Source organism: Somniosus microcephalus, chromosome 5, assembly GCF_052327205.1.
Source record: "Somniosus microcephalus isolate GS21.2 chromosome 5, FLI_Smic_1.0, whole genome shotgun sequence".
Classification (NCBI taxonomy): Eukaryota; Metazoa; Chordata; class Chondrichthyes; order Squaliformes; family Somniosidae; genus Somniosus; species Somniosus microcephalus.
The window spans coordinates 43,432,149-43,457,177 of NC_140991.1; the positions used below are offsets into that span (position 1 = coordinate 43,432,149).

General features: G+C 43.2%; 1 protein-coding gene across 10 annotated transcripts in view; it reads right to left on the reverse strand.

Moving 5' to 3' along the window:
- The window catches only part of LOC147117016 (disco-interacting protein 2 homolog C), a 597,563-nt gene that overhangs the window by 206,741 nt on the left and 365,793 nt on the right, over positions 1–25,029 (reverse strand). For all 10 annotated transcript variants that reach the window (XM_085987581.1, XM_085987586.1, XM_085987582.1 and 7 more), the window contains one exon: positions 7,756–7,827. In XM_085987581.1, the coding sequence (XP_085843707.1) occupies positions 7,756–7,827 (72 nt within the window). The remainder of the gene's footprint in view (positions 1–7,755; positions 7,828–25,029) is intronic.

The following is a 25,029-nucleotide window of genomic DNA, read 5'->3' on the forward strand; positions in this document are numbered from 1 at the left end:
CACCAAGGGACTCTTATATCGATGTACATAATTATCTGTAACAGAATGAATCTGTACCTGTATTCGTTTTACTGCATGTAAATAGCGCGGTCTCTGTAGGATTGAGACCGAACGCGATGCCGTCACCACGTGGGTCACGTGACGATCCCAACGGCGGGAAACGTGATGACGTCAGCCTGAGGAGCATTTTCCCTCAGTCCTCGTGGAGCCAGCATTGAGCATAGACCTGTTAGTTAGTTCTCCTGCGTTTTGATTGCCACTTCTGCAAAACAGTATTAAACTTCACTTGGTTGACAGACTGACTTGATCTCAGTCCTTTGGTTAGGAATCTAGCAATTCCTACACTGTAATCTTTTTAGGCAGTCCCTCGGAACCGAGGATGACTTGCTTCCACACTAAAAATGAGTTCTTAGGTGACTGATGAGTCCAATGCGGGACCTACAGTCTCTGTCACAGGTGGGGCTGATGGTGGTTGAAGGGGCGGGTGGGTGGGGTGCTTGGGTTGACGTGCGCCCCTTGCGCTTGGCTTCCGCTTGCTCCTGGCAAAGAGACTCGAGGTGTTTGGCGCCTTCCCGGATGCTTCTCCTCCACTTTGTGCGGTCTTGGGCCAAGGATTCCCAGGTGTCGGTGGGGATGTTACACTTTTTCAAGGAGGCTTGGAGCGTGTCCTTGAAGCGTTTCCTCTGCCCACCCGGGGCTCTCTTGCCATGTCGGAGCTCCAAGTAGAGCACTTGTTTTGGGAGTGTCGTATCGGGCATGCGGACGATGTGACCCTTCCATCGGAGCTGATTGAGCATGGTCAAAGCTTCGATGCTGGGGATGTTGGCCTGAGCAAGAACACTGACATCGGTGCGCCTATCCTGCCAATGGATTTGCAGGATCTTGCAGAGGCAGCATTGGTGGTACCTCTCCAGTGCTTTGAGGTGCCGGCTGTACATGGTCCATGTCTCTGAGGCATACAGCAGGGCGAGTATCACTGCTGCTCTGTAGACCATGAGCTTAGTGCCGAGTTTGAGGTCCTGGTCTTCAAACACTCTCTTCCTCAGGCGACCGAAGGCTGCACTGGCACACTGAAGGCCGTGTTGGACTTCGTCATCGACGTCTGCCCTTGTTGACAGTAGGCTCCCGAGGTATGGAAAGTGGTCCACGTTGTCCAAGGCCTTGTCGTGGATTTTGATAAATCGGGGGGCAGTACTGTGTGGCGGTACTGTAATAACCCTTCATCATTACACTAAAATAACGTGTACTGTTTATTTATTCCTTTAGTTATCAATAAAATGAATTAATATGCATGAGTGTGGCTGGGAGTCATGTAGTCACAAGGTAAAACTGCACATTCAGAGCCGCAAAACTAATACTCTACATATATTGAGCAACGCAATGTAGAAACAAACTTGAGAATGAAGTTAAAGAGTCTAGCACATACAAAACGTTGCCTTGTATAACCACTGCAAAATATTGAATAGACATGATGCTTCATATAACTAACTCTAGTCCTTTGACACACGTTAGTATTATAAATGATTAGCCATTACACTTCATTCTTTTGAATGCTTCCGGCACTAATTGAAGCTAATCTTTAGGACCCAGATTAAATTATCAACCAATTTAAAATAAATAGTCTAAGTTTTGATTTTCACAAAAACTTATACCAACCTGATTTTAGTTCCCCAGTGGAACTGCTGGTGGCTTTTGCTTCAGTTTATCTGCTCGGCCACTTTGTTTCCTATCTCCTTCACCCACATTACATCAATAATGTTCAATATTAGAAGCAAGACTGCGAATAGTTTTCACTGGCTACTGTCTGGCTTAATGACTATTCAGATTGAACCGAAGTTTTATGCCGTTTCCTCATCAGCACCAATACTGCATGGTTTGAATGCAAGTGTCTGGAAAATCTACTTTCAGCCAACAAAAACTATTTGTTGTTTTAAAAGTTGTTCCCACCTCTGAGATCAAGGAAGCAGAATGAAGGCAAGAAAATGAATTAAAACTTTGAAACTATGGGAAATAGGGGGTAGAATAGGTACCCGAGAGTAAACATAGAAACATAGAAAAATAGGAGCAGGAGTAGGCCATTCGGCCCTTCGAGCCTGCTCCGCCATTCAATATGATCATGGCTGATCCTCTATCTCAATACCATATTCCTGCTCTCTCCCCATACCCCTTGATGCCTTTTGTGTCTAGAAATCTATCTATCTCCTTCTTAAATATATTCAGTGACTTGGCCTCCACAGCCTTCTGTGGTAGAGAATTCCACAGGTTCAACACCCTCTGAGTGAAGAAATTTCTCCTCATCTTAGTCCTAAGTGTCCTACCCCGTATCCTGAGACTGTGACCCCTCGTTCTAGACCCCCCCAGCCAGGGAAAACATCCTCCCTGCATCCAGTCTGTCTAGCCCTGTCAGAATTTTATACATTAAAGTTAACATAAAAAAGAAAAAAAAGAGTGGGAGAATGAGGAAATGATGAATAGGTGGTTAAATATCTATGACAGGGTAAAAGATTTAAATTTTGAAATGAACTTGTGTTTCAGGTGTTTAAGTTAAGGGTTTGGGTTACTAATACAGAAAAGTACTGTTATATTCGGGCAAAGTTAATTACAGTAATATTCCGCACCGTCAAGAACTTTCCTTGAACCTTCCAATAATCTGACGGTTAACAAGCTATGATACTGAAATAGAGTTTCCAAGGCAATTTGCTAACAATCAGTTACGTTGTGAAATCTGAGCACCGCTCAAGTACATTGGAACACTTATAAAAGAACGGCAAAGAGAAATCTGAAGCGTGGAGAAAAATAATCAGCTGTGTATCTATAGGATGAGCTGAAGGTGCCCAGCAGCGAAAACTTTCATTTCTAAACTTGACTCTAAAGATAATGAAATTTTCCTGCTAATCGTTGGTAACATCTGATCCTGCTGCCCTCTCATCTTTGCCCCGAGCCTCTACACGAGGCCCAATAATCCCAAGTGTGCAGAGTAAAAGGTCAGTTGTCAGTATACACACCCCATGTCACCGAGATCGATCGCCGTCAAAAATTCAGCATCTTCAAAAACCGATAAAGTTCAGAAAGAAAGGTTTTCATTATTAAGCGATTGTAGCTGATACGTGCACACAAAATCAATAGGAGTGGTTAGAATGTGGAACTCGCTACCACAAGGAGTAGTTGAGGTGAATAATATAGATGCATTTAAGAGGAAGCTAGATAAGTACATGAGGGAGAAAGGAATAGAAGGTTACGCTGATAGGGTGAGATGAAATAGGGCGAGAGGAGGCTCGTGTGGAGCATAAACACCGGCACAGACCAGTTGGGCTGAATGGCCTGTATCTGTGCTGTAAATTCTATGCACGATTCTGTCCCAAAACAGCTCTAAATCTCACATATAAAACAGATGGTGAAAAGATCACACTGCAGCACTACAGAGCACCTGCTGCAGTTGACTCTGTTGTATAAAGTGTACATGTCTTGGCTAGGCAGGCTGTTGCCCCAAGAATGGAACCGAACAGTGGAGCTTCGCCCTAAAGGAGGACCATCTCTACAAATCAGACTCAAAGAGAAAAAAAAAGTTACCTGCAAATCCAGCCAATTCTTTTATTATATTTGTTCTTGGGATGTGATCAACATTGACAAGGCTGCATCTATTGGCCATTCCCAGTTGCCCTGAGCAGCTGGTGAGCCTTCTCCTTGAACTGCCTTGGTCCTTGTGGTGATGATGATCCAACCATGGTGTTAGATAGGGAATTCCAGGATTCTTACCTAGCGATGATGAATGAACGGCAATATATTTCCAAGTCGGGTTGGTGTGCGACTTAGAGGTTAACATGGAGACGATAGTGTTTCGTAACATTGCTTCTCTGGTCCTTCTCGGTGGTAGAGGTTGCAGGGGAACAGGTGCTGTCAAAGTAACCTTTGGGAGCTCCTGCAGTGCATCCTGTAGATCGAACATACTGCAGCCACAGTGCTCTGGTGATGGGGTGGATCTTGAGGCCAGTGGCAAAAGCACCAATCAACCAAACTACTCTGTCCTGGATAGTGTCGATCTCCTTGAGCATTGTGCAGATGCACCCACCCATCCAGGCAAGTAGTTGCTATTCCATTGCACGCTGGACTCTGTGCCATTCTCCCAGTTTCTCCGTCGCATCTGTTCTAACAATGTCACCAGTGCTTTCAATATGTCTTCCTTTTTCCTCAACCGAGGATTCACCTCCACCATGGTTGACAGGGCCCTCGACCGCGTCTGTTCAATTTCCTGCACTTCTGCCCTCACCCCTTCCTCTCACCCCTAGAACCATGATATGGTTCCCCTTGTCCTCACCTTCAACACCACCAACCTCCACATTCAATGAATCATCCTTCGCCATTTCCGCCACCTTCAGCGTGATCCCACCACCAAACACATCTTCCCCTCCCCCGCCCCTTTCAACATTCCGAAGCGACTGTTCCCTCTGCGATACCCTGGTCCACTCCTCAATCACCCCCAAAACCTCCCCCTTCCCACTTCACCTTCCCGTGCAAGCGCAGGAGATGCAACACCTGCCCTTTTACTTCCTCCCATCCCACCGTCCAGGGCCCCAAACACTCCTTCCAGGTGAAACAGCGATTTACTTGTACTTTTTTCAATTTAGTATACTGTATCATTGGGCGGACCAAACGCAGATTAGGTGACCGCTTTGTGGAACACTTCCGTTCAGTCCACAAGCGTGACCCCGAGTTTCTGCTCGCCTGTCACTTTAATTCTCCGCACCACTCCCACTCTGACCCCTCTGTCTTCAGCCTCCTACACTGTTCCAATGAAGCTCAACGTAAGCTCGAGGAACAGCACCTCATCTTTCGATTTGGCACTTTACAGCCTTCTGGACTCAACATCGAGTTCAACAATTTCAGATCATAACCTTGGCCCCCATCTTTTTTGGATGTCAGCTGTTGATGATTCTGCTATTCACATTTACACCTCTTCCAGACCCATCTTTTGTTCCTTTACTTGTCCCATTACCATCTCCTTTTGCCTTGCACCATCATCCCTTTTGTCTTTTAATCTCTCCTCCCCTCCCCCCTTTCCCTACCCCTGCACTTGCTTAAAACCTGTTACATCTCTAACTTTTTCCAGTTCTGGCGAAAGTTCATCAACCTGAAACGTTAATTCTGTTTCTCTCTCCACAGATGCTGAGTATTTCCAGCACTTTCTGTTTTTATTTCAGATTTCCAGCATCCACAGTATTTTGCTTTGGAACTTGAACCTTGCACATGCTGGAGTCTTTGCGAGGTCAGGCGGTGAGCCAGTCGTTGCAGTGCCCAACTTATGTCCTGCTCGTGTAGCCATACTGGCTGGTCCAGTTCAGCTTTTGATCAATGATGGAGTTAATGTTGATGGTGCAGTAATTGGCAGTGGTGGTGCCTTTGAATGTCACGGGGAGGTGGCTAGACTTTCCCTTCTGCGACACAAATGTTACTTGCCAATTATCAGCCTGTCTGGATGTTATCCAAGTCCTGTCGTAGGCTGGCATGTGCTGTTCATTATCCGATGAGTTGTGACAATAACGTTAGAACTAGGAAGAGAGTTATTATTTCTGCTATTTTAAAATCACAATAAAAATTCTACAAAATACCAGAACCAGGGAAACCTTGGACTGTTTGAAGAAATGTAATCCTTTTAAATGAAATGTCAAATCCTTTGTCTTCACCATGATTCCATCCATGACCAATCTCAAGTCTGCTGAAATCAACAAGACTCTCCAGAATATGAATATAGTATTCAGATATTCAATAAACTGGAGTATGCTACCGGCTGCTCACTATTCAACATAGAAACATAGAAGATAGGAGCAGGAGTAGGCCATTCGGCCCCTCAAGCCTGCTCCGCCATTTAATGAGATCATGGCTGATCATCCAAATTCAGTACCCTGTCCCTGCTTTCTCCCCATATCCCTTGAGCCTTAAGAAATATATCTAACTCCTTCTTGAATATATTTAATGAATTGGCCTCAACTGCTTTCTGTGGTAGAGAATTCCACAGGTTCACCACTCTCTGGGTGAAGAAATTGCTCCTCATCTCTGTCCTAAATGGCTTACCCCTTATCTTTAGACTGTGACCCCTGGTTCTGGACTCCCCTGCCATCGGGAACATCCTTCCTGCATCTAGTCTGTCTAGTCCTGTTAGAATTTTCTAAGTTTCAATAAGATCCCCTCTCATTCTTCTAAACTGCAGCGAATATAAGCCCAATCGACCCAATCTCTCCTCATAAGTCATTCCTGCCATCCCAGGTATCAGTCTGGTGAATCTTCGCTACACTCCCTCCATGGCAAGAACATCCTTCCTCAGATAAGGCGACCAAAACTGCACACAATACTCAAGGTGTGGTCTCACCAATGCCCTGTACAACTGCAGCAAGACATCCTTGCTCCTGTACTCGAATCCTCTCTCTATGAAGGCCAACATACCATTTGCCTTCTTAACCGCCTGCTGCACCTGCATGCTTACCTTCAGCGACTGGTGCACAAGGACACCCAGGTCTCGTTGCACTTCCCCTTCTCCCAATCTATTGCCGTTCAGATAATAATCTGCCTTCCTGTTTTTGCCACCGAAGTGGATAACCTCGCATTTATCCACATTATACTGCATCTGCCATGCATCTGCCCAATCACCCAACCTGTCCAAATCATACTGGAGTTTCTCAGCATCCCCCTCACAGCACACATGCCCACCCAGCTTTGTGTCGTCTGCAAACTTGGAGATATTACATCTAGTTCCCTCATCTAGATCATTAATATATATTGTGAATAGCTGGGGTCGTAGCACCGATCCCTGCGGTACCCCGCTAGTCACTGCCTGCCACTCGGAGAAAGACCCGTTTATTCCAACTCTTTGCTTCCTGCCTGCCAACCAGTTCTCTATCCAAGTCAGTACCTTACCCCCAATCCCATGTGCTTTAAGTTTGCCGCTAATCTCTTTTGCGGGACCTTATCGAAAGCCTTCTGAAAGTCCAAATACACCACATCCACTGGTTCGCCCTTATCTATTCTACCAGTTACATCCTCAAAAAATTCCAGTAGATTAGTCAAGCACGATTTACCTTTTGTAAATCCATGTTGACTTTGTCTGATCCTGTCACTGTTTTCCAAGTGCTCTGCTATTACACCTTTTATAACGGACTCTAGCATTTTCCCCACTACCGATGTCAGGCTTACATATATTTCCCTGTTTTCTCTCTACTACCTTTTTTGAATAGTGGGGTTACATTAGCTACCCTCCAATCCATGGGAACTGTTCCAGAGTCTATAGAATTTTGGAAGATGACCAGCAATGCATCTACTATTTCTAGGGCCACTTCCTTAAGTATTCTAGGATGTAGATTATCAGGCCCTGGGGATTTATCAACCTTCAATCCTGTCAATTTCCCCAACACCATTTCCCTACAAATACTGATTTCATTCAATTCCTCCCTCTCATTAGACCCTATGTTCCCTGACATCGCTGGGAGGTTATTTGTGTCCCTGTTCCTTTACAATTCTCAATTCGTTTGATGATTGAAGAGCACTAATATAGAGAACATAATCTCAAGTCACATAAACTTATTTTATATTGCGGGAGACACTAAACCTACTTTTAAAATTACAACATACGCATTTATGATTTGAGCTGAAATCTTTTATGGCAAATTTATTCTTTGATAATTCAGCAAGTTATTATCTGCTTCGCATATCATGTTGATCATGCTGCTAAATGCTTACCCTTTGTCTACAGATGACTTAACGTACCTGGAGGTTGTGGTAGGTAAGCCCCAAGCAGTTTGGATTTCTTCTTTTCGTACCCTTTCTGTGTGATGTCTCCTGCAAATGAAAGAAAACAAGCCAGTAGTAAATGAAGGCACGCAGAATAAATTACCACAGCCGAGGTCTGTCACGTTTCCATCACAACAGCTGCTTTGGCACTTCTCATCAAATCAGGCCATGCTGGGTCATAGTCTGCTGAAATCCTTATCCACACAAGTGATCATTTTTGCTAAATGAAACCTCGTGCAATTTGTTTCAGCAGGACTGGGCAAGCACTTGTGGTTTAAATCCTTGCTGGCTAGCCATCAGCAGCTTTCCAGAATAACACAGGCACTTTCATTAAAGTAATCAACAATGAATTATGCATTAGCTACGGGCTTGTAATCGCTGTCAAAATGAATTATCTACCAGGTTCAATCATTTCTATTTAATAAAGGCAGAAAGTTCTAGAAATAGACAGCACGTCCATCAGCATCAGAAAAGAAGAAAAAAAAGATAGGTTAACGTTTCGAGTAAAGACCTTTTTTTTTTACATCAGATCAGGTCTCATAAAAGGATCTCTGCTCAAAATGTTAACCTATCTATTCTCCTAACAGATGCTGATAGACCTGCTATGTGTTTCCAACATTTTGTTTTCATTTCAGTTTCCAATATTTGATTTTTTTTTTTAACTCTTTAATATTATCATAGACCAAATCACACCTGATGTGTCAGCAAACTACTAGCATGTCTACAGCCAGAGTAATATGAAAATGGACGCCACTGCTGCCAACGAACCAAAAGCGTTCTGCGCATGCACACTGCCGGTTCCTTACGGGAGTGGGCTCGCAAAAATATATTTTATAAATGCCAGGAAGGGAGAAGGCTCCTTGAAAAAATGCCGAGGAGGGAGCGGGCTCGTGTCAAATAAAAACAGAAACACCCTGCTTCCGGTTCCAGATTAATGGGCAGTAGCTTCCGGTCATTGGCAGCAGTCACTCCATATGAAAATAATGATCACAGCTAGTTACCCCAAGGAGTTTAGTTTAAAATCATCCAGTTTGTCCCCTACGCCTTTTCCAGATCCACATGTGCTAAGTTTTGGCATACACATATTTCAGTTTACCATTTATCTTGCGGATATTCATAAGCACCAACATTTCTGGATTTTTTTTTCGACTGTGCACCTTTAACCCTATTATTATGCTACTTTCCCTCTCCTTCCCCAAATAAAACCAATCTTAATTCTGCTGTGGAATATGACTAGTGGTGTATACTCCTCAGTGGAAAATGTCAGAACTCCAGCACAAGACCCTAAATTAACCTCCTCCAGTTGTGTCAGTCAGGATAAGGTCTGTTAATATGATTGCCAATAAAATTATACACAGCCATGGGTTAGAAGTTTCACACGGTTCACACAATAAGTGGAGGCACTATGGCTTTAATGTTTACTATTTTACATTAAAACAATGCAGAACAATTGCTTTTCTAGAGCCAGAATTCTGAGGAAGAAAATAGCCTGCCATTTCTGTTGTCAAAATGTATCCATGATTATTCTGAAAAAGAGTTGTACCGGAATATCTGACTGATGATTTCTTATAATCTAAGTATTTGACCATAGGCCTTGGGCAACGTGGACCACTTTCCATACCTCGGGAGCCTACTGTCAACAAGGGCAGGTGGCGATGAAGTCCAACACCGCCTTCAGTGTGCCAGTGCAGCCTTCGGTCACCTGAGGAAGAGTGCGTTTGAAGACCAGGACCTCAAACCCGGCAACAAGCTCATGGTCTACAGGGCAGTAGTGATACCCGCCCTCCTGTATGTCTCAGAGACATGGACCATGTAAAGCAGGCACCTCAAAGCACTAGAGAGGTACCACCAACATTGCCTCCGCAAGATCCTGCAAATCCATTGGCAGGATAGGCGCACCAACATCAGTGTTCTCGCTCAGGTCAACATCCCCAGCATCGAAGCTTTGACCACGCTCAATCAGCTCCGATGGACGGGTCACATCGTCCGCATGCCCGATACGAGACTCCCAAAACAAGCACTCTACTCAGAGCTCTGACATGGCAAGAGAGCCCCAGGTGGGCAGTGGAAACGCTTCAAGGACACCCTCAAAGCCTCCTTGAAAAAGTGCAACATCCCCACCGACACCTGGGAATCCCTGGCCCAAGACCGCACAAAGTGGAGGTGAAGCATCCGAGAAGGCGCCGAACACCTCGAGTCTCTTCGCCAGGAGCAAGCGGAAGCCAAGCGCAGGCAGCGCACGTCAACTCAAGCACCCCACTCACCCGCCCCTTCAACCACCGTCTGCCCCACCTGTGACAGAGACTGTAGGTCCCGCATTGGATTCATCAGTCACCTGAGAACTCATTTTTAATGTGGCAGCAAGTCATCCTCGGTTCCGAGGGACTGCCTAAGAAAGAGAAGAAGAATTTGACCATAACTATGAAAAGTGGAATCGAATATATTACATTTTATTAAACCCTTTCCAAAGATGTACTGTAGTAGTTTAATAGAAAAATCTGTTCAGAATCTGTACCATCAGAAGCTTTCAAAAACATATAGGTCAAAAAAAAATTACTAAACGGCAGGCTACTTGGCATAATTTAAAATTAAAAAGACAACTAATTGTCTTTTTCAAAGAGAGCTAAACCAAGTAAATATGCGACGATCAAATGAAAAACAGTGCGTTATAACACATCCTGTGTGCCTTAAACTGCGATGATTACATTATGCTCAGTCATATTTGGAAGTTATTATGCAGACCATCCCTGCAATAACTCTGGCACTACCACCTAGTGTTACTGTATTGGTACTGACTAAGTAACACAGCTTTCTGGTCCCGAGCTGGGTACAGAAGAGCAGACATCACTCCGGAAAGAACATTGTTGCAAGCCATTGTTACACGCCATTTCAATTCATGCGGTCTATCTACTGCCTCTGAATCTTGGATTTTACTCTCTTGAAATATATCAAATTTTAGATGCACAAAAATGGTAAGTTTTATATTGTTAAGTGGCATAGGTTTTCTTTTAGCAATTTTTCTGTGAAACAAGATGCATCACCTGAATGGGTCCAGAAAGGCCAATATATTAGATATAAATTCACACATTTCTGGTCAGATTAAGTATCTTTTTATATCAAATTACTGTAACTACAGTCTTCATAAATTGAAAATCATTATTTGTCATCTCATGGGAAACAAGAGAAAAACATCCAAGTACACCGTCATTTTAAAAACCTATGCCTTTTTCATCCGGTAATCATTTCCCATTCCATTGTGTTATATATAATTTCAGTACAGAGGAAGGCCATTCAGCTCATTTTGCCAGTGTTGGTTTTGCATTTAATCCCATTTGGCTGCCCTTCCCCAATATCCTTTTGCAATTTTCTTCAAGTGTTGTATCTAATTCTTGCAAATTCTGTGATTAACTCAGTTTCAGCAGCACTTGTGGCAATTCAGCCCACATTCTCATAACAGTTTGCATGAAAACATTTCTTCTAACCTTCATACTTCAAGCTCTGAAATGAACTCCAATGTAGGCTACCATTGAGCGATTCAAATGAAGAAAATTTTAAGACTTGAATATTTTGAAAGAATTAATCCTTTAAGTTCTGCTGTCTGTCATTCCTGCTATAGATTGCATCTGGGTTTCAGCGATCTCAAGAAATCTATTCATATCAAATTAGCTGAAAGGGCACTTTACTGCACAAGTACTCGTAAAGATCAAATGAACTAGAGTGGCAGTACCTTAAATATTTCATATAAATTTTGTTTTTAACCTGGTTTGGTATCTGCACAATTTGGATTGTAAACATCAAGCAACTGACAGTTTATATATATATTTCACTTAAAACACCATTGCTGTTTCTCTTAACATGCAATTAGTGGGCCAACTTGGGAGCTTTTCAAAGCATCGGCCAACTCAGATGGAAATTCATATTTAGCATTTTCCCGAGAGAACAAGCTCCATCAGATTTACCTAGACTGGCGTGAGAGCCAACACAGCTTAACAGAGGAGGTTGAAGGGAAATTTAATTGAGGTGTATAAGATTATGAGGGTCCTAGATAGAGTGGATAGGAAGCACTTATTTCCCTTAACAGAGTGGTCAATAATCAGGGGGCATAGATTTAAAGTAATTGGTAGAAGGATTAGAGAGGAGTTGAGGTGAACATTTTTTCACCCAGAACTCACTGCCTGAAAGGGTGGTAGAGGCAGAAACCCTCATCACATTCAAAAAGTACTTGGATATGCACCTGAAGTGCCGTAAACTGCAAGGCTACGGACCAAGAGCTGGAAAGGTGGATTAGGCTGGATAGTTCTTTTTTGGCCGGCACAGACACAATGGGTCGAACTGCCTCCTTCTGTGCCGTAAACTTCCATGATTTAAGCTTGCCTTCCCTTATCATTGCTCAGCAAACAGTAATACTTGTATCGATGCCTGAAGGGTGAAACAAACCATCCTCCCAACCAAAAGCAATTTTGCAGGCTTTTTAAGGAAAGGAAATTGAACATGAAAAATTGGGGCTGTTTGAATTGGAACAGATTACAGGGTGATTTAACAGAGGTGTTTAAATTATGAAGGGATGGTACTGGGTTTCCAGTGGTTGAGCGGTCTAGAATGAGGAAACAGGGATATAAGGTTAAATGTAAGATATTTAGGACAAAGACATTTGGATTTCCAACAGAGCAACCAGAATATCTTAGCCAAAAGTTACCTCAAACAGTCAATACTCCACATCCAATTGCTCACTGCCCCTGTTCAAAAAGGCACTCTACCTCTCCCAGAATTGGTTCACAAAGACGCACTAAATCCTCCAACCCTCTCTGTTCAGCGTCGGCGGGAAACCTGAGCGGCAGAGCGGGGTATAAAAGTCCCCAGAGACCAGGTAAGGCCTCACAGCGTCGGCGGGAAACCTGAGCGGCAGAGCGGGGTATAAAAGTCCCCAGAGACCAGGTAAGGCCTCACAGCGTCGGCGGGAAACCTGAGCGGCAGAGCGGGGTATAAAAGTCCCCAGAGACCAGGTAAGGTTTACCAGTCTCCAGTCTGGAAGGAGAGAGGTAAAAAGTAATCCAAGTGTGACGTCACCAGAAAGCGGGTAAGTGATTGGTTGGGGAGCATTTCTCCCTTTTAAGCTTAAATCTCTTTGGTTTATAGTTCTAAGGTGTGATATTCACCATCTAGAATTGGGGCAGAGGATATTTAAGAATAATATTAATAAATTTAATTAATTACATAGAATGGGAGATCAGGTGATGTGTTGCTGCTGCAATATGTGGGAGCTGGTGGACACCATTGATGCTCACGGTGATCACATTTGCAGTAAGTGTTGGCTGCTCGAGGAACTCCGGCTCCGTGTTGAAGAGCTGGAGTCCGAGCTTCAAACACTGAGACACATCAGGGAGGGGGAGAGTTACCTGGACTCTGTATCACGAGGTAGTCACACCAATTAGATTAATTAATTCAGATGCAGTCCGTGGCCAGGGTCAGGATAGTGTGACTAGAAGTGAGGCAGGTACGGGGATCCAGGAGGTAGTGGTGGAGGAGCCGCAGCCCTTGCACTTGTCCAACAGGTTCGAGGCTCTTACTCCCTGTGGGGACAGGAGCAGGGACTGCATGGAGGATGAGCAACCTGGCCACAGCACCATGGAGCAGGGGGCCATTCAAGTGGGGGGAGTTGAAAGAAATGTTGTAGTGGTAGGGGATAGTATCGTTAGGGGGATAGATAGAGTTCTTTGCAGCCGAGAGCGAGAGTCCCGAAGGCTGTGTTGCCTGCCCGGTGCCAGGGTTAAGGACATCTCCTCTGGACTGGAGAGAAACTTGGAGTGGGAGGGGGAGGATCCAGTTGTCGTGGTCCATGTTGGTACCAACGACATAGATAGGACAAGGAAGGAGGTTCTGCTGAGGGAGTTTGAGCAGCTAGGGGCCAAATTAAAAAGCAGAACCACAAGGGTAATAATCTCTGATTACCTGAGCCACGAGCGAATTTGGCTAGGACAAATAAAATTAGAGAGTTAAATGCGTGGCTCAAAGATTGGTGTGGGAGAAATGGGTTTTGCTTCCTGGGACACTGGCACCAGTACTGGGGCAGGAGGGAGCTGTTCCGTTGGGACGGGCTTCACTTGGCCAGTGCTGGGACTAGAGTCCTGGCGGATCATATAACTAGGGCTGTAGAGAGGGCTTTAAACTAACTAGTGGGGGGGAGGTTCCTAGAGAGCAAATAATAAAAATGACAACAGAGAAGGTCATAGGCTTAGGTAGCAGTGGGGAAATTAAAAGCCAGAGCGTGTCAGGAAGGGGCAGAAGGTATGGAGTAAAAGGTAAAGTAATAAAAAGGGCAAAAGCAGGAACTAAGTGTCACAAAACATCTTTGAAAGTTCTCTATCTGAATGCACGTAGCATTCGTAACAAAATAGACGAGTTAATGGCACAAATAACTACATATGGGTATGATCTTGTGGCCATTACAGAAACATGGCTGCAGGGTGACAATGCCTGGGAATTAAACATACCAGGTTATTTAACGATCAGGAAGGACAGGCAGGAAGGAAGGGGAGGTGGGGTGGCTATGTTAATAAAGGAAGGAATCACTGTAATACAGAGAAATGATATTGGGTCAAAAGATCAGGATAATGAAACAGTTTGGGTGGAGGTAAGGAATAAGAAGGGGAAAAAAACTAGTGGGCGTAGTCTATAGGCCTCCGAACAGTGGCAACTCTGTTGGACGGAGTATCAATCAGGAAATAGTTGAGGCTTGTAATAAGGGAACATCTATAATTATGGGGGATTTTAACTATCATATTAATTGGACAAATCAAATTGGGCAGGGCTGCCTTGAGGATGAGTTCATTGAGTGTATTAGGGATGGGTTTCTTGAGCAGTATGTAACTGAACCGACCAGGGGGCAAGCAACCTTAGATCTGGTCCTGTGTAACGAGACGGGATTAATTAAAAATGTCCTAGTAAAGGATCCCCTTGGAATGAGTGACTATAACATGGTTGAATTCCATATTCAATTAGAGGATGAGAAGGTTGGATCTCAAACAAGCGTGCTAAGCTTGAATAAAGGAGACTATGAAGGTATGAGAGCGGAATTGAGTGGAGTGGATTGGGAAAATAGATTAAAGGGTAAGACGATACATGATCAGTGGTGTACATTTAAGGAGTTATTTTACAACTACCAAAAAATATATATTCCACTGAGAAGAAAAGGGTGTAAAAGAAAAGACAGCCATCCATGGCCAAGTAAAGAAATTAAGGATAGTATTCGACTAAAAACAAGGGCATATAAGGTAGCCAAATCTAGTGGGAGGATAGAGGATTGTGAAAACTTTAAAATACAGCAAAAAATAACAAAAAGATTGATTAAGAAAGGGAAGATGGATTATGAAAGTAAATTAGCAAAAAATATAAAAACAGATAGTAAGAGTTTTTATAGTTATATAAAAAGAAAAAGGGTGGCTAAAGTAAATGTTGGTCCCTTAGAGGATGAGACCAGGAAATTAATGGTGGGAAATATGGAGATGGCAAAAACACTGAATGAATATTTTACATCAGTCTTTACAGTAGAAGACACTAAGAATATCCCAACACTGGACAAACAGGGGGCTAAAGGGGGGGGGAGGAGCTAAACACGATCAAAATCACTAAGGAAGTGGTACTCGGTAAAATAATGGGACTCAAGGCGGATAAATCACCTGGACCTGATGGCTTACATCCTAGGGTCTTGAGGGAAGTGGCGGTAGGGATTGTGGATGCATTGGTAATAATTTTCCAAAACTCCCTGGACTCGGCAAAGGTCCCGGCAGACTGGAAAACTGCTAATGTAACACCCTTATTTAAAATGGGGAGTAGACAGAAGGCTGGAAACTATAGACCGGTTAGCCTAACATCTGTGGTAGGTAAAATTTTGGAGTCGATTATTAAGGAGACAGTAACAGGACATTTGGATAATCATAATTTAATAGGACAAAGTCAGCATGGTTTTATGAAGGGGAAGTCATGTTTGACAAATTTGCTGGAGTTCTTTGAGGAAGTAACGTATAGGGTGGATAAAGGGGAACCAGTGGACGTAGTGTATTTAGACTTCCAAAAGGCATTTGACAAGGTGCCACACAAAAGATTATTGCTTAAGATAAAAAATCACAGGATTGGGGGTAATATTCTGGCATGGATAGAGGATTGGCTATCTAACAGAAGGCAGAGAGTTGGGATAAATGGTTCATTCTCAGACTGGCAATCAGTAACTAGTGGTGTTCCGCAGGGGTCAGTGCTGGGTCCCCAACTCTTTACAATCTATATTAACGATTTGGAGGAGGGGACCGAGTGTAACATATCAAAGTTTGCAGATGATACTAAGATGGGAGGGAAAGTAGTGAGTGAGGAGGACATAAAAAACCTGCAAGGGGACATCGACAGGCTAAGTAAGTGGGCAGAGATTTGGCAGATGGAATACAATACTGGAAAGTGTGAGGTTATGCACTTTGGCAGGAAAAATCGTAGAGCAAGTTATTATCTTAATGGCAAGAAACTGGAAAGTACTGAAGTACAAAGGGATCTGGGGGTCCTGGTGCACAAAACTCAAAAGGTTAGTATGCAGGTGCAGCAAGTGATTAAGGCAGCCAATGGAATATTGGCTTTCATTGCTAGGGGGATAGAATATAAAAATAGGGAGGTATTGCTTCAGTTGTACAAGGTATTGGTGAGACCGCACCTGGAATACTACGTACAGTTTTGGTGTCCACACTTAAGAAAGGACATACTTGCTCTCGAGTCAGTACAAAGAAGGTTCACTCGGTTAATCCCGGGGATGAGGGGATGGACATATGAGGAGAGGTTGAGTAGATTGGGACTCTACTCATTGGAGTTCAGAAGAATGAGAGGCGATCTTATTGAAACATATAAGATTGTGAAGGGGTTGGATCGGGTGGATGTGGGGAAGATGTTCCCGATGATGGGTGAAACTAGAACTAGGGGGCATAGTCTTAGAATAAGGGGCTGCTCTTTCAAAACTGAGATGAGGAGGAACTACTTCACTCAGAGGGTGGTAGGTCCATGGAATATGCTGCCCCAAAAAGCTGTAGAAGCTACATCATTACATAAATTTAAAACAGAAATAGACAGTTTCCTAGAAGTAAAGGGAATTAAGGGTTACGGGGAGCGGGCAGGAATTTGGACATGAGTCTAGGTTCGGATCAGTCATGGCCTTGTGGGTAGCGGAGCGGGCCCAGGGGCCGTGTAGCCTGATCCTGCTCCTATTTCGTGTGTCTAATTCTGTTAGATTCAGGAGATGGTTCTGTGATAGTGGATTGGCGGTTAGGATCAGATCAGCCATGATCTTATTGAATGGCGGAGCAGGCTCGAGGGGCCGATTGGCCTACTCCTGCTCCTATTTCTTATGTTCTTATGTTGTTCATACTGGTATTCTTCCTCCCCTATCCCCTCAAGTCAACATGGCGCTCTTTTTCTCCCTCAACTCAATTAAGCTGGTATTCAAGCTGGCATATTCCTTCCTATCCCACCACAAAGCTACTCTTCTCTTTCTCTCCCTGTGCACGTTACCAGCTTCTGCCCCTTCCCTCTTCCTTTCATTACCATCCATCTGATCCGGCTTCCATCAACATCCATTCCTTTCCCTCCCCTTCATTACTATCCACTCCCTTTCATTGTCAACCATTTTCCCCCGTCTGCTTTTCGGTCCAAGTTCACAGATGATACCAAATTAGGGAGCATGGCCAACAGTGAGGACAATTGCAGGAGTAGATAGGTTAGTAGCGAGCAGATAGGTGGCAGATACAGTTGAAGGTAGAGAAATGTGAAGTAATACATTAAGAGAGAAGTATGCCCTAAATAGTAAAATTCTTAACAGAATGAAGGGATCAAGAGATCTGTTGTTACACATTGATAAATTCTTAAAGGTGGAAAAGGCCACCAAAATGGGTTTACATATAAATATATTGAGCATAAAAGCAAGGAATTGATGTTGAATTTGTACCGACATTGGTTAAGCCACAGTAGGAATTTTGTTTGCAGTTCTGAGCACTTCATTATACCATGAAAAGGATGCAGCAATGATTCACGAGAATATCAGAAATAAGAGATTGTCATGATAAAATCTTCAAAAACTGGGGCTTTTTTTTTTACTAGAACAGATTAAGAAAATTAATACAATTTTCAAGTTTATGAAAGGTTTTGAGAGGGTAAACGGTGAGAAACTGCTTTCACTGTTTTGATAACAAAAGAACAAAGATTAAGGATTATCAGGAGAAGCAAGGGGAAAAACATGATTTTTTTTTGTAGAGGCTTATTAGAAATGGATTGCTGGTTTACAAGCGGTTATTGATGTAGACAGTATATCATCTGAAAGGGAACTGGATAAATAGTTGAAAAGGAAGAATATAAAAGGGTACAGGATAAGGACAAGGAAATGGAATTAGTGCCGGTAGCACCGGCTGAAGAGCTAACACCAGCACAGGGTCAAAGGACTTCCTTCTGTGTGATTTTAAATGGCATTTTAAGTACGCTGCCTTCAATACAGATGCAATGACATCCTATTGCAGATGAGACAGCGCTAATTTGTCCAGCCATCAGAGATAAACGACATTTTTCTAAGAGAAAGGTCACATTCGTTGAGTGGGTCATGTTTTTACTTGGTTCCATGCACAGTATCTTTCTCTGCTTGGATTGTTTCACATGCTGCGCGACACCATTTGCAGACAGACAATCCCTAGTGATCGGATACAGGCCGAGAGTCTTTGCCTACATTTCGGTGCAGTATATTGCCTGCAGTGTTGGTGTCATGTGGACAGCTCTCTGTAGGACGTCACTATTAGAAACCCACAAGACCAGAGAGACCAGAATTTCACTACAGTACCAAGGGTTACAAGTGTGCAGTTAGAATTTTGTTTGAGGGGAATAAAATGTCTATCTGTCTGGTTCAACAATCAAGACAGCAAATATGCCCGACTAATCAATCTTTATTAAATAATAATAATAACGAGGCAACACCAGTCTGTCATTTCCAACATTAGAACAGAAAGGCTCCAGGGTTGATCCTTAATCTGTATTGAGTTAGTGAATCTCAGACAAACTAGCAGTGGTGAATGCCAGGATTGGACTCGTATCCCTGGGTCAGGGAAGGGGAAAAATCAGCAGGGGGTCCTGATCCTGACAGCTGTCTCCTGATGCCTACTGGCAAGTGCATCTGGATTGAGGTCAAAGGTCGCAATTTTCCCTATTCTCACCCCACAGTCAAACAGCCTGTTGGCAATCACAATCTGGGCTCAGGCATAGCTGTGGGTTATCAGCAGTGACGGAACTGTATTCCAGTGAGTCATCGACAGGTGGCGGGGTAGGTGGTGGAGAGAATATGCAGCGAAAAAGCAACCGTGGTACTCTGCACTTCACGTTCATTCTTACTGTGGTTTGATTGTGTTCTTCATATAACTTAGTAAGAGGTTGCCTATTGCAGCCCATTCTGTGATCGCCCAAGTCAGATTGAGAGACATCCAATATAAAGCTTTTCCCCCCACTTGGCATACCACATAAGGTCCAAGAAAAACAGGTTACAAAGAGCCATGGGACTCATTTATATCCCACAACAAATGGGCTGACTTCAATTATGAGTCGTATCCCACGGTTCATCATTATGCATTCTGTTTGCAGCACACATTAAGTGAAAGCACTTAAAACTAAAATGATACAAGTCAGGTGTAAATTTTAAATGAAAACTTAAATGGATGCAGCACGGTGAAACTTTCCCTGGTACACCTGCTGCCCGTTCTCGACCCTGATCCCATCCAGCAGACCCAGAATAATTCCATGACATCATCACATGGAGTAAACTGGGATCAGGCTACAGATTACTCAGCCCACTCGCCTTGTGAAAACAGTGTGAAGTTCTGCTCAATGAATGGGTGGGGGAATGCTTTGAACAGCGCTAACTATTCAAGCAACTAGAGTGCAACTTCACATCAATCACGGGAGAGAGAAAGTTTGACACAAAATGGTTATTGCTCTGGCTAGCAGGGCCAAAGCATAAAGAAGTAAGTGGACCAATATGTACCAAAATGTCTCTAACATTTGGGATTATGGGGCAATTCAGAAGACTATACTTTCCCTTTACAGACACACAGTTTAGCTACATATCTGCTTTATTGGGTAGATTTTTTGGTAACAATGTGATCAGTTCATACTTCTCAATGTCTGGCAGAACCAGCAATCTTATCAAAAAAGGAAAACAGCATCACAAGAGTGATCACCATGTTAGAGTTTCCTAATTAAATAATGATTTACAGTTAATGAAATTCAAATTTTTGTTTATCACAACTCACTACAGTCTAACGGTGTTGCTTTTCGTCTTCCAACTTTAATACAAGTTAATCAAAATAGACTGGTAAGCTGCTGAATAGCGTGGTAATGAATAACACTGGCCAAGTAAAACTCACTCACGCAACTAATAGATATTCAACAAAACAACCAGAAGGATAAAAACCATGTCTCCATTAGTGGACATTTACTTTAACGGATGAAAGTACATGAGGATTATTCTAGGGTGTTATATGCAGCTGCAGTTAAAAGCCTGACCTAATAAAGACTTCATTATAAAACATGTAATCTTTGGATTTCAATTTAAACCATCCCAACAGCTCCAAGCTATTGAATGCTGACCAATGTTTGAAAAGCAACCTTTGATTGGGGGAATGAATAGTATTATCAATGCAAAAATCAAAATACAGTACTGCGGATGCTGGAAATCTGAAATAGAAACAGAAAGTGCTGGGAATACTCAGGTCAGGCAGCACCTGTGGAGAGAGAAACAGGGTTAACGTTTCAGGTCAATGACCTTTTGTCAGAACAGTATTAGCAATGTGTGGCTAAATGCTTTATTTTGTACCTGTATGTAATATAGTAAGCATTGCTTACACAGATTTAAAGCTCACACCAAACATCTCTGTTCAACTCTTGCTGGCAATTATTTCCTTTTTTGCAATGTTCACCAAAGAGTATTAGCAGAAAAAAGTCAGTAAACATTACGAGTTTATTTTTTTTTTAAATTAGTTTTGTCATTGAAAGCAAACAAATTCAAGAGCTGAATTTTGGCCAGTGGTAACACGATTAATTTGTTCAGACAACAAACAATAGCGACCTCATGTCATGTTACTTCTGGCTTCTTTGTGGAATTAACTGAGTCACTTTCTACTGCAGCCCTTTTATCATTCTGCTTTCACCCCCAAGGGACCCCTCACTCACCACAAAAGCAGCTTTTAGCTACCAGCCATCTCCTGCAGATTATTTGTTCCTTCATCGCCAGCACCAAATTCAATATCACTTAGTTGACAGATGACTTAAAAAGAATAAAACCCCTTCAGGAAAATAGCGTGATGCAGCCATTTCCAGATACAGTACACTGATAGTCACATGGTTTCTTTCGCTTGCCGTAGACACCATATATCCAGTATTTTTGGCAGTGCCCCTGCAGGGACATTTTTCATCAGATCCCATGCGGTTCTTGGTTCAGTCAGCCATTCACAACCCTGTCTTGCCAAATGCAGTGCAGAAAAAGACACTGGTTTGACGATGCTGGCAGGGGCAACAGGTTCTCTACAGCGTTTTACAGTATGTTAGCTGCATAGCCCATCACATATATTGTTCAAAACAAAGCAAGGCCTGTCCTCCACCACAAATCGCATCACCTTGGTGTTGATAAGAAATAATATATTGTCTAGAGATAATCCTCTAATCCACATTTCCAGCTCAGGCTTGATTAAAGTTATGATGTGGAGATGCCGGTGTTGGACTGGGGTGGACAATTGTGAGAAGTCACACACCACCAGGTTATAGTCCAACAGCTTTATTTGAAATCACAAGCTTTTGGAGCGCTGCTCCTTCGTCAGGTGAAGTCTTCACCTTGACTTCACCCGACGAAGGAGCAGCGCTCCGAAAGCTTGTGATTTCAAATAAAGCTGTTGGACTATAACCTGGTGTTGTGTGACTTCTCACATTTGATTAAAGTTAACTGACCACAACTTAAACTGTACATAAAATGAACTTCTACCATAGGCGCAATTAGATATTCCTGTTGAGAGTCAAACACAATCGCACACGTGAAACTATTGCCTAGAACACTGCATAGGTGAACATACAGTAAACGCTCCGCATACAGACATTTTACTATTATATTGTTGAAACACTTATCCCATCCTGTACATGTAGTTTCACTTTCCTTAATTATTTGCCTCAAGAATAGATACCATATTTATATGTAACATATCAAATTTTCTATGTACACTACATCAGCACTCCTTATTTTGGGCGTCACCACTTCTGTGTGCCTCCAGGTGGCATCTCGATAGGATTCCCCAGTATTAAGTGAGCAGCTACAAGCTGTCCCACAGTCACACCAGCAGCTTTAAGCAATACAGTAGATAGAACCATAGAATGGTTACAGCACAGGAGGCCGCCATTCGGCCCGTTGAGCCTATGCCGACTCTCTGCAAGAGCACTTCAGCTAGTCCCACTCCCCTGCCCTTTCCCCGTAGCACTGCAACATTTTTTCCTTCAGGTACTTATCCAACTCCTTTTTGAAAGCCGGGATCGAGTCCGCCTCCACCACCCTTTTAAGCAGTGCATTCCAGATCCTAACCACTTGCTGCGTAAAAAGGTTTTTTCTTACATCGCCTTTGGTTCTTCTGCCAATCACCTTAAATCTGTGTCCTCTGGTTCTCGACCCTTCCCCCAATAGGAACAGTTTCTCTCTATCTACTCTGTCCAGACCCCTCAGGATTTTGAACACCTCTCAACCTTCTCTGCTCTAATGAGAACAACTCCAGCTTCTCTAGTCTATCCACGTAACTGAAGTCCCTCATCCCTGGAATCATTCACGTAAATCTTTTCTGCACCCTCTCTAAGGCCTTCACATCCGTCCTAAAGTGTGGTGCCCAGAATTGGGCGCAATACTCCAGTTGAGGCCGAACCAGTGTTTTATAAAGGTTCGTCATAACTTCCTTGCTTTTGTACTCTATGCTTCTATTTATGAAGCCCAGTATCCTGTATGCTTTTTTAACCGCTTTCTCAACCTGCCCTGCCACCTTCAACGATTTGTGCACATATACCCCCAGGTCTCTGTTCATGCACCCCCTTTAGGATTGTACCATTTAGTTTAGAACATAAAAACGTAAGAAATAAGAGCAGGAATAGGCCATACGGCCCCTCGAGCCTGCCTCTTCTCGTTCTTCCTGCCAAAATGCATCACTTCGCAGTTTTCTGCGTTAAATTTCATCTGCCACATGTCTGCCCATTTCACCAGCCTATCTATGTCTTCTTGAAGTCTATCATTATCCTCCTCATTGTTCACTATACTTCCAAGTTTTGTGTCATCTGCAAATTTTGAAATTGTGTCCTGTACACCCAAGTCCAAGTCATTAATATATATCAAGAAAAGCAGTGGTCCTAGTACCGACCCCTGGGGAACAGCACTGTATACCTTCCTCCAGTCCAATAAACAACCGTTCACCACTACTCTCTGTTTCCTGTCACTTAGCCACTTTCATATCCATGCTGCCACTGTCCCTTTTATTCCATGGGCTTCAACTTTGCTGGCAAGCCTATTATGTGACACTTTATCAAACGCCTTTTGGAAGTCCATGTACACCATGTCAACCACATTGCCCTTATCAACCCTCTCTGTTACCTCATCAAAATGAAGCTGCAGAATTTCCACAGCGCTCAGCAGAAATACTTCTGTTAAGTTCTTAAAATAAATCTTACTTTTCTTTTTCTAGCTGTTCAGCCCATAAGTGCTTTTTTTTTTTTTTTTTTTTAAAGTGCCTCATAAATCTATTTAAAAGGTTATGTCCTGTTATCATTCCAATCAAAAGTCCTATGGCAACATGTCTACGGGTTTTTCACTATTAATTGAGTCCACTTGTAACTGCACTGCCGCAGTAGTGCTACATCATGCATGTAAGAGATAACAACACAGTAATGAGTAGCACTCCAGAAAAAGTGTAACTCAGATGTACCTGCAATATACATGGAATTTACAGCACAGAAACAGGCCATTCGGCCCAACTGGTCCATGCCGGTGTTTATGCTCCACACGAGCCTCCTCCCGCCCTACTTCATTGAACCTCATCAGCATAACCTTCTATGTCTGGGAAGTAACCAACACCAACCTGCCTCTTCCAAGTATTTTGAACCCTGTGAGAGTTGTTTTTTTAAAAAAGCACTGAGAATGACAACTTTACAGTTGTTATCAAAATGTTAGGTATGGTTTTATGTTTGCACTATTAATACGTTGCACACATATCCCACATTGAAGAGGTCTAAAAGACATGATCGCTGGCCTCTCCACGTTTCCTATTTCTAGACCGAATCATTCAAAAAAAGTTTTTAAAAAATGATAAAACAAATCACTGAAAAATAGGTTGTGGTATAACAACAACAACTTGTATTTATATACAGGTAGCGCCTTTAACATAGTAAAATGTCCCAAGGTGCTGCACAGGAGTATTTTATGACAAAAAAATTTGACACTGATCCACACAAGGATAAACTAGGGCAGGTGACCAAAAGCTTGGTCAAAGAGGTAGGCCTTAAGGAGCGTCTCAAAGGAGGAAACATAGAAACGTAGAAACAGGAGTAGGCCATTGGGCCCTTCGAGACTGCTCCACCATTCAATATGATCATGGCTGATCCTCTATCTCAATATTATATTCCCGCTCTCTCCCCATACCCCTCGATGCCTTTTGTGTCTAGAAATCTATCTACAGGAAACTTTGGTTTATCCGGAGGTTAACTGTCCGGAATGCTCGAGCCACCGGCAAAATTCAGGAGTCGGTTCAGTAAGTTTTTTTTCTTTTCGTTGCTTTTTTTCCACTAGTTAGGCTCTGCAAGGTCTAGCTAAAGCTGTTGCTTAGCTACAGAGACGCTTGCAAGCTACGGCCGACTGTTTAGAAGCTGTAAGCAACAGGGTTTGTTGCTAGATACGAAGCTCAAAAGCTTCCGTATGTATTAACATTAGCGCTGGTTTGTCCGGCAGTTTTGATGGGACGGCAACAGCTCGGTCCCGTCGGTGCCGGATATCACAAAGTTTCCTGTATCTCCTTCTTAAATATATTCAGTGACTTGGCCTCCACAGCCTTCTGTGGTAGAGAATTCCACAGGTTCACCACCCTCTGAGTGAAGACATTTCTCCTCATCTCAGTCCTAAATGTCCTACCCCGTATCCTGAGGCTGTGACCCCTCGTTCTAGACCCCCCCAGCCAGAGG